The following is a 10,900-nucleotide window of genomic DNA, read 5'->3' as shown; positions in this document are numbered from 1 at the left end:
AATTATCTTAACTTGTGGATTTAAGTTTAAATGAGTATGTCCTAATCTAATTGAAGGCTTTTTGAGAGAAGTATATGCAACCAAGACAAGTCTATATCAGGTTTAGACAGCATTTTTTTGTTATTTTTTCCCTTTGTATTTTGACTCCTGGTCCAGGAAGCTATGTCCTTTCAACGTGCCATCTATTTTTGGTTACATGACAATGCCAAATTTTTTTATCTTTTTCAATGTTCCGATTACAAATTAACACTGTGTTCTCATAATTAAGCTGATAGTTTATTTCCATGTTTGGCTGTCATAGTTTTATATGAAGTCCCGCGGGCCGCTTGGGCGTGGCCAAGTATGCACTAGGTAAATTTCTAATAATTTAATTATCAGGATAAAATATTTAGTATTTTTTGGGTATTTTGCCACATTTGGTATATTGGCATAGGGTATTTTGTTCTGACACCGTATTAATTGCTCTCATACAAAGTTTGTACCAATTATATTAGTCCTGCGATTTTTTGCTTGGCAGATTTTTTGTTTACCCCATCCGACTCGTCATCCTCAAAAACTGGATAAACAGGTAGTGCTCGTAGGGCATCAAGTTCTCTTAGAGCTCTAAGCCTTACTATGCTCTTAGAATGCGATTCACCCCCCATCCACACACCGTTCAAAAACCCCCCCTCCACCCCCCACCCCCAATGTTAGCATCGCTAAGCCCCGGCTCGCTAATACCGAAGCCAACCGCTCGCCGATGGTTTTAGAGCAATTTGCATACGTTCGTGGGTTATGCTTTTAGTTGCTCTCAAAGGAAGTTTGTCTCATTTGTATTAGTCCTCTGTCTTTTTTAATCGATTTTTCGTGTGAACCATTTGACTTTGTCCTCAAAAACGGGATAAACAGGTAGCAGGCATTAAGTGCGGTTAGAGCCTTTCATCTCATTATTCTTCAAGTATGCGATTCACAGAAACTGTTTTGGAGACTTATACTTATGCTGCGAAGGTTCTTTGAGGTTGACCCCCCCCCCCCCCCCCCACATCAGCCCCCCTCTCACTTCACTCCCCCCACTCCCTACCCCTGCATATCGGTCAAGCCCTAAGGGCCTCGTGCAGCCACAAACCCTCCCATCCCCCACCCCCCGCCACTGTTGCCCACCCACCCCCTCCCGCTCACCTCAGGCACCTTTAATTAAACTGAAGCGAGCCTCACTAAACCGTGGCTACCTACTGACGGAGCCAACCGCTCGCTGGTCGTCTGAGAGCAATTCGCCCGACGTTAGTCGGTTAGGTTTTTTATATTGGTCTGTTTATGCTATTTTTGTACAAGGGATTGTTTTCAACAGACCCGTCAAAGTTTTGCTACTTGTGTTCAGGAACTGGAAACCTGGGTGCAATAAGTCTCTTTAGTAATTTCAGAGTCTTAATTTCGTTGCCTGAAAGACCTTGTGTGGAGTTTCGTTCGTCCCCCACCCCTATTTCTTTCAAACCTCCTCCTCCAACCACCATCGCCAAACTCTGATGTAAATTTACCGTTTAAGTAAGTTCCTTAGATATTGTTTGTATCGGTTCCCACTTGGCCCCTCGCAACCAGTTAAGATGGCTGCTGAGGCCCACCGCATGCAGAGCGATTGGTCCAATGTTTTGCGGTTGTTGTTTTTTTTTCCTGAAAGCAAACGATGTCGAAGCTCGGGTACTTCATACGAGCATGAACAAAGAAGAATGCAGAAAATTTTTTGAAATTTTCTGGGCTTTCTTTTCCCCAATGGGCGTTAAAAGCAGCGATCTTGGTTTGCGACGTTTGTTTCACCGATTTAACTTTTCGCTAATAGGGATAAGACTCGAGTTAAGTTTAATCTGATTGTACGATTCACCGAAACCTGAATAGGAGTGTGTCAAGGTCAATTTAGATGAAAAGTTTAGGCGACCAAGCTCCTTGTCCATTTCAATTGTCAGTTCATTGAGGTATATTCATACTTGATTTTTTTGTTCCTGTTCGAAACAGTTTTGTTGATCAGCATGAATTGAGCTGGATCGTAGCCAAAAAAGGTTTGTCTCTATCCTTCGGGTAAACATACAGATTTTGCATGTTTGATACTAGGTGTATACAATTCTATAAAAGCTATATCAGATTTAGACAGCATTTTGTTTTTATTTGGTATTTATTCCATTTATATTTTGACTCCGGGTCTAGGAAGCTATCACAGCTATTTTCTTTCAACCTGCCATCTATTTTGGTTACATGACAATGCCAAAATTGCCAATGTGTCTAATTTTTTCCGTTTTGATCTTTTTCATCATTCAGATTACAAATTAGCTGTCGCTATTACAAACATGTTTTCTCTTAATTAAGCTGCTAATATAATTCCATGTTGGGTTGTGATTGTTTAATATGAAGTCCCGAGGGTCGCCCATGTTTGGCCAAATATGCACTAGCTAATTTTTTTTCTGGTAATTTCAATATCAGGATGAAATATTTGGTATATTTTTGTTGTTTGGCCACATTTTGTATATTGGCATAGGGTATATTGTTCTAACACCCTATTAATTTCTTGCGGACAAGGTTTGAAGCCATCATTGTAGACGCGTTTCTTATGAAAAATTTTGTTTCGCCGTTTTTTAGAATATTCCGTTTCCTTGAGCAGTTTGACGTTTTAAAAGACTATCTGAAACAAGCTCCTTGTCCATTTCAATTGTCAGTTCATTGAGGTGTATTCATACTTGTGTTTTTTGTTCCAGTTCGAAACAGTTTTGTTGATCAGCATGAATTGAGCTGGATTGTAGCCAGAAAAGTTTTATTTCTACCCTTCGGGTTCAACACAGAATTTGCATGTTTCATTCTAGATGTTTGTCATTCGCCATCAAAGCTATTTTCTTTCAAAGCTCTACTTGCATCATTTCGCTTTTCCTTGTGTGTTTTTTGTTCACGTGCCACAGTTTGTGTTTTCGTTTTATCTACGGGAAAATAAGAGCATTTTGTTTGTCTTTGCTTCTGAAAACTTCTAAATTACAGCGAGTTATTTATTGTGTAACGTGTATATGCGGGATAAATAAATTCTCTGCTTCATCTCTTCTCGATTTTCACCGTCTTTTTTGGTTTTTCTATCAATTTTGTGTGTGTGTGATTTTTGAAGTTTTCCTAGTCATTTCGAAGTCTAGCATTTTTGCTTTTTTGTAGTTTTTAAAAAAATTTTGGAATTTTAATTCAGTGTTAAATGTACTGGTAAATTTTTTTGCGATTATGAAGCGTTCATTAGGTCAGTGAGCGGATTGCTTATTTCAGACAAACTTATGCAAGTTTTCTGTCGGATCTCAAAGGATTAAACGACGTCCATAATCCTTGGAGTAGAAATGAATTTTTCCGATTCTTTCAATTGCAACAACAGATTGTGTCATTATTCACCAGATGGTCGTTTTTTAGCCCATGTTGACGGGCATTACAAGCTCTTCATTCGATCTGCAAACACGTTGACTGTTTATCAAATGTTCACATGTTTGGATGAGATTTCAAATGTTTCTTGGTCTAACGATTCCACTATGGTCATGTGTGCGATGTATAAGAGGTCGCTGGTGCAGATATTCTCTTTAGAAAACAGGTTTGTAACCAACTTTGTTGAACAGAAGCAGTTAGAAATCTAATAGGAAGGACTTTGATTTTATCATGTTTCGCGCTCGGGCAAAGTAATAATTCTAGCTTATAACAGATAAAAAAAAACTAATGAGAGATGTTACTATCCAATTCGGATCTAATGTCCCCTCCCCTCCCTCCCGCAATATTTTTTATGTCACCCCCAAGTTTTTTATGCCCTTCCCCCCGTGTTTTTATGCCTCCCCCAAATTACAATTTATGTGGTGTTGTCTTACTATGTAAAAAAATCACGGAGGCGAGACAGAATAGATGATGTAATTTTATGGTCACCGCGACGTGAACGAAAACTTTGTTTTAATAACACTGTGACAAATAATTTTAATTTTTGCTTTGGTAGTTTAGCCTTTAACTAGTGCGAGTGTGCATTAGAAATCAAATATATTATGCGGTGATTGTGGTGAAATCAAATATATTAGGTGTGGTACAGTGGGGATATATACCATGATAGGGGTGTAAAAATTTCAGTTATAGACGCTCATATTGGGTGAAGTTAAACAACTGAAAGAAACACCTGAACTCTGATTTTGAAACAACTCTGTAAGAACCTGAACTCTGTAAGAAACAACCGATTTTCAGTGACTGGACGTGCAAGATAGATGAAGGCTCTTACGGTCTGGCCTCAGCTGTGTGGTCTTCTGACAGCCAGAGTGTCTTGACAACATCCGAGTTCCACCTTAGAGTGACTGTTTGGTCTCTCACTACTAAAAGTGTTGCTTATATCAAGTACCCAAAGCCCGGAACCAACCCTGGAATGGAGTTTTCGGGTAAGAGTGATTGCATTTGAAGAAACTTTGTTCACGACAGAACTACTATGTACTTTATTGTGGGTTATTTTTTTACCGAATTCGAGTGCTTGCAAGAATAATTTTATTGATCTATGCATTTCCTTTTGACTTTCCTCTGGAGGAAAGAAAAATTTATGTTTACAAAAATCATGACTTTTATCCTCCTGAATCAATACAAAGTTTCCATTTAATCTTGGCTGAAAAGTTTGTGTGCGTGACCTCATTTGTTCTGCTTTTAGGTCAACTGCGTGATTTACCTCACTAAAAGTTAAAGCGTGTATGTGTCTCATAGACAGTGAACAGTCCGAATCTGACCAAAAAGTCAAGTGTTCTATTAAAGGACTGGTGGTCAATCTGTCTATCTTATTTCTTTAGTTGTTTCAGTTCATGGAAGGCCACAAGCGTCTATCGCGGCTATTGTCCGGCAATCTGTCGGCTATGATCTGATCTTCGGAGTTTTTTAATGACATATTCAACCAAACTGTCTAGGGTTTTATTGCCTAGGGTACGAAATATTTGTCTCTGTTTTTCTCATTAATTGTCGTTTCAGACGATGGGCAATTTATGGCACTTGCTGAAAGGAGGGAATTTTCAGACTTTATTTCCATCTTTCTGGTTTCCAACTGGAGTCTGACGTCACACTTTGCAGTGGAATCGAGTGATTTGCAGTCGATTAGATGGACACCCGATTCAGTAACACTTGCTGTTTTAGATGTAAGTTTGAAATGGCATATATACCATAGTGTACCATAGCGAAGTATACCAAGCTGTACTATTATACCATAGTGAAGTGAAATAACCGAAGAACGGAGATATCGATCTGTTCAAAACTCCGATTGAAAGAACAAGGAATTGTTTCTTTTTGCCCGTGAACGAAAGGTACGTTTTCATAACCATAATATGAACAGACTAATGTTTTGCATTGATAATGGCCAGTATAGCCTGATAGGAGGGGCGACTCTACATTTTATTTTATATACATACCATTATATATTTGCAAAAAAGTAATCATCGATGATCGTAATCTATGGGGAGGTTCCACAAAAATAATTCCGTTGTCCCCATCGAATAATACAAGACCTTAATATCATAGCAGTTGATATATTGCTCTTGGACAATATATCAATAAATATCTTGGACAAGAAATGATGCTTGGGACAAAAGAGTAAGCACGCCTTGAATGCGTTCGGCTGTTGTTTTCCTGAATACCCTACAGAAACAATTCTCTTTTACTCCTACTGATCACGACGTTGTCTTTCCTTTCTTCTTTGTCGTATCATGTCTCTTTTGTTCCCATTATTATAAGTTTCAATTGTTTGGTTTACTTCTTTGGTTTCATGACATCAAAAGTTACAACTCATTTTCCTTTTACATGACCTTTCAAAACCTTATAACATTACAAAGTGATTCAGAATCAAACAAAACAGGGCAGGCACTTTACACAAAATAATGAAGAAGTTAATACTGGGCATTAACACCTACCAAGAATACTTCGAACAACTTAATAGAGATCGTAGCCATCAAAAATTTTGTACAGCAGGTAAAGATTCTTCTATAACAGCCTAAAAAACGAGATAATCAGTGAATGGCTGTTATGAGTCCTACATTAAGCTCATGTATAAAATCTGCAACTTGAATGCTTTTCATAGTCGTGAGTCATAGATTATCTCCTTGGTTTCCTGACATGTTCCACTAATGAAATAGTTTATATCGCATGTTAGAGCAACAACGATATTAGGAAACTATTCCAGCACGCAGAGAACATGATTGAAAAATATCTGATGTCGTCTTTGTTGAATATTCTCTTCAGTGAAAAATATGGGAGTATTTTTGTTATTTCATTGAGAATATATGAATATGCAGTAATTCTTTTTTACCTGTCAGCATGATGAATGAGAATGAGAGATTGATCCTTTTTCCGATCCACCGTGTGGTTCTAGTGTCGAAGACGAGAATCGATTAAAAAAGATTTGATTAGTAGGACGAGGTGTGTTCTGTAGACCTGGGAGGAAGAGGGAACTTCGTGTTTGCTAAATGTAAAAAATATTAATTGTATTTTAATTTTGGGAGAATGTGAAGGATAGAATTGCACTCAGAGACGGATGGGAGCCCATTAACTTGCCGTCATTAATTGCTCTTGAACGAAGTTCTGAACAATTATTGTAAACGTGTAGGTCTTTTTGTATGCAAATTTTTCGCTTGACAATTTTGCGCTTTTTTTCTAGAACATTCTTTGACTTCTCAAGTGACTTTTTCACGCTTTCGTTCTTCATTTTTGAGTGATCTCTAGTGCTCTCACTCCGAAGTAAAACTTGTTGATAAAATAAAATTGTTGTAGCAAATCTAAAGTAAGGGACTGGTAGCCCAGTGGTTAGTGCATCAGGTTACGAGTCGGACGTCAATGGTTCGAAGCCCAGTCGCGGTTAAATTTTTTTTTGTCCGCCTGCCGTTCGAGAGCAATTCTTCCGACATTAGTCGGTTTATGTTTTTTTAGTGTTGTGTGAGGTTTTAACTGTAACTTGTGCTCAACCTTGTTCAAAAGTTCTTGCACCCACATTCTTGATTTGAATGCCATCGGTCAGCTGCGAAAGGTCTTCGAGGTTTGTGCTCGCTAGAGAGTCAACCAGATTAGAATATACTATAGAATATTCTGAAGTTGCGACTTAACTCAGGACAAGAAATAGCTTTTGCCCCTTGATTACCCTAGTTTAATTTTTCCCATTGATTAATGGCCGTCCTCATCTTCTCAGCCGGCTATTATAGCGCTCCTATTTTGTTACAATTCAAAGAATTTGAATTGTATTGGTGCGCTGTGTTTTTTTTTAAGATGTGTTCACACATTTTTCTATGACTTTGATCTTTCAAAACGGGATAAACATGTAAAGCCCAACGGGCATTAAGTTTCATTAGAGGCCCAAAGTGGGCTTTAGTAGTCCTTCAAGTGTTTAGAGTGGTGCAGCTGCTGGGATGGCCTTAATTAAAGGTTAAAAGGTCAATTTTAGGAGCTTTTGGGCTCAAAATGGTGCAATTTTTCGTGTTTTTTGTGATCTTTTTGAGTTTTTTGTTTGATTAGTATTAGGTTGAAGTTTTTAAAAGTTAATGAAGGCCTTTTGAGAGACGCAATTGCTTGTTATGACCTTTATATGTGCTAGATGTTTTGGTTCTACAAACACAAACACGCAAAATGCAATTTTTGCAATTTTTTTCAGGTTTTTTGAAATTTTGTCATTTTTTTCAGTTCTTTTCAGTTTTTTCAGCCCTAGGTGTCAAGAAACCTCCTCAAGGTTCTGATAATAGATTACTGCTTATTTTCTAGTGGTAATGGAATGGTTTTCAACTTTTTGCTATCACGTATTTCAGCATTTTTTGACAAAACTTGCATTTTTTCATATTTGTTGTCATTTATTCTCAGAGATCAGATAATAAGTTACTGAAAAGTTTTAGGTGGCCTTGGAATACTTTTCAACTTTTGAATATCACAAATTTTAGCAATTTTTTGACAAAACTCGCATTTTTCTCATGTTTTTTTTTAAAAGTTTTCGTCATTTTTTGAGTTTTTCCAGCTTCAGTGACCAATCAACCTCCTCTAAGCTTTGATAATAGGGCACTGAATTTTGTCTAGTAACAATGGATTGGTTTTTAACATTTTAACATCGAAATTTAGCATTTTTTTGATAAAATCTGCAATTTCTTTAAGGTTCCCTAAATTTTGTCTCAATTGTTGATATTTGTCCATTCTCAAGTACGAGAAATGCTATTCAACGTTTTGATAAAAAGTTACTGCATGGTTGTTTTTTTTCAATGAATATGTTTTCAACAATTTAACTATTTGGCTTTTAGAAGTTTTGGATAAATTTTTTAATTTTTTTCAAGTTGTTTCGAAACATTTGTGTTTTATGTAGTTTGTCTTGCCTGAATAGCCAGGTCAACCCATACAGGGTTTGACAGTATGTTTTTAAATAGTTGCTAGGGGGCAATTGAATGGATTTCAATAAATTAATAGAACAAATTTTTTGAAAATTGAAATTTTTTCTAAAAAAATACTGCCCATCGATCTTTGAGCCAATGATCTTTTTAAGGCTTGGAATTGGGCTACTGGATAGCTTCTAGAGACACAGAAATGATTTTTAGATACAAATATCGCAATTTTCAGCAACATTTGATTAAAATTTGCAATTGATTTTTTAAAAATTTTTTGGTCATTTTCGAGTTAATCGATCTTCAAGGACCAATGAATATTTTTTTTCAGGTCTTGCAGGTATAATACTGGATCAATTTCAGAAACAAAAATTGGTTTAAAACATATTTTTGATGTAGTTGTTTTTAAAGGGAAAAAATTTTGCCTTAGGTTTAAAGCTTCAAGAGTTTTAGCAATGAGTATATTTTTGTTTAGTGTGTTTGATTGTTTTAGATTCTCAATTTTTCAATATGATTTTGTTTGTGCTTTGGCTGGCATTGTTCGATTGATCTGCTGGTCAGTTAGAGTCCTTCTGAGTTTTTCATTCAATTCTTTGAATTATTTTTCAGGACTTGTCCTGCTATGTTTTTTTTTACTTCGTCGAATTTTTTTTTTCGCTTTACCCATTTTGCCGCTTTTTCGACATTTTGCGTGAAATCGTTTTAACTTCACTAGGCTAGTTTCACTCTTCTGTCATTCTGCTCAAATTCCTTTTAAACAGCAGCTGCTCAGCAAAGCAATTCAAAATGACGAGAGTCCGTATAAAAAATCAAAGTCAAAAATAGAAACGGGATAAACCCATAAAGCCCATTTTTAGATGCCCGGTACTTGAACTTTGTTCTCATAAGTTTTAGTTACTATTTATAATGCTTATTGGTATTGATACTAGACCCTGTAGCCTCTCACTGAGAGACAGGAGTATGTTCAATTACAAAATGACATCAAAATAAATCGCACTTAAAAATGTTTTTATACAAAAATCAATTTTTGATATTTTCTTTTCTTTCAATCCCAATAGAGTAATGGGAATCAACGGCGGCTATTTTCCGGCAATCTGCCGGGTATGTTTTTAATTTTTCCCTTTACTCGGCCTTTGGGGCGCTCTATGGGCCAGGGTCTTGTCTCGCATTTGAGACCTCAACCGACAGCTTAGCAGAGTAAGGACAGTTGTGTTTAAAATTCTTTTATTAACACATGTTGAACTCAATTTCAAATGATTATGCAGTAGTAATGTGGTCATTTTTCTCGTTAATATTTCCTTGTCTTTTTTTCTAATTTGCCTTCCATGCCTTTGCTGTTACAATTTGTATCTGTATAATTGAGATGACTTACTTCTCGAGTTGGCTTTCGTTTACTGGATTATCAACTGTAGAACAAGCATGCAACTAGATTCGGAAAGCATAGGGAGTACAAGCATAAGCTCCTTAAATCAATGCCTAACTGCACTTTTAAATAGTTAATATCAAGTTTCGTTAATGTTTCAGTTTAAGCAGTTTTTGAGGCTCCGAAAATGGCTATATTTAAAGAACTAGAGGTGTGATATTTTGAGTGTTAGCAAATTTCGAGGCTCCGAAAATGGCAATAATTGACTAATTGACTAAAGGTGCAAAGTTTGTTCACAATGTCTAGTAGTCTAAATTGAAGTTATATTGTAATGATCTTGCTTTCAGACCTGTACAGAAGTGCGTTTGCTGTTTTACTCTGTTCTGGGTCATCTCGTGTCCAAAATCGAGCCCTACCAGAATGCACTGGGCATCAAAACATTAGGTGAGTTATCTTCAAGCTCGCGTCATCTTAGTCGGCCAAATTGATAATTTTAGTTTCATACATAAAAATTGACAACGTGTAAACAAGGAACTGAAATTTCCCAACAGTAGAGCTAGATATAATTTTGAAAAAGATACCATAGGCGGCTTATATAATCTGGCATAGTTTCGTAAATTTTAGCAAGCGGACATTATAATAGACCCGAGTAAATTTTTTGATTATTTGGGCCCACTTATTTTTAGCGAATATTTCGAATCATTTTAATCTTAGTTGAAACTTTTTTTCAGCTTTTTCACCCACTGGCCAGTTCGCTGCTGCTGGATTCTACAACCAGTCCATTCACATTATACCTCACATAACGTGGAAATCAATTGCCAGGTTGAATCACCCAACAGCAATTAAAAGCATGCCGAAAGCTCTCACTGTGAGTTGTCAATTTTGGTCAGGAATCTAGTAGTAAAGTGTTAAATTTGCCAATAGCGTAATATTGACAATACTCTATAATTTTTTACAGAAGGTGCAAAAGATGAAAAGAATAAATGAAATTCAACATTCCATCTCAAAATCAGCATCTAAACGGCACAGTGGAATTCGATTGACCACGTACACGTTCTCGTCAAGTCATATTTAAAATTTCGTAAATTTGCAAGAGCTTATAGCGATTTTTTGTGGTTTATAGTGAAAAGATTATTAAGACCAATACTGTCACTCAAATCGTTGACCAAAAAGAAATACAATTAAAATAGGTAGTTTCAGTGAT

At 36.5% G+C, this 10,900-nt stretch overlaps 1 protein-coding gene across 1 annotated transcript in view; it reads left to right on the top strand.

The window, feature by feature from the left end:
* Positions 1 to 3,238: 3,238 nt before the first annotated feature.
* Positions 3,239 to 10,900, top strand: part of LOC142350580 (WD repeat-containing protein WRAP73-like) — a 36,451-nt gene continuing 28,789 nt past the window's right edge. Inside the window, exons 1-5 of the mRNA XM_075402443.1 lie at positions 3,239 to 3,577; positions 4,207 to 4,394; positions 4,966 to 5,129; positions 10,044 to 10,140; positions 10,428 to 10,564. Of these exons, the coding sequence (XP_075258558.1) occupies positions 3,333 to 3,577; positions 4,207 to 4,394; positions 4,966 to 5,129; positions 10,044 to 10,140; positions 10,428 to 10,564 (831 nt within the window). The 5' untranslated portion in view covers positions 3,239 to 3,332. The remainder of the gene's footprint in view (positions 3,578 to 4,206; positions 4,395 to 4,965; positions 5,130 to 10,043; positions 10,141 to 10,427; positions 10,565 to 10,900) is intronic.

The sequence above is a fragment of the Convolutriloba macropyga genome, chromosome 12, assembly GCF_964194025.1.
Source record: "Convolutriloba macropyga chromosome 12, txConMacr16.3, whole genome shotgun sequence".
Lineage (NCBI taxonomy): Eukaryota > Metazoa > Xenacoelomorpha > Acoela > Convolutidae > Convolutriloba > Convolutriloba macropyga.
The sequence above is the reverse complement of the archived record's forward strand: the minus strand, read 5'-3'. Positions and strand labels throughout refer to the sequence as shown.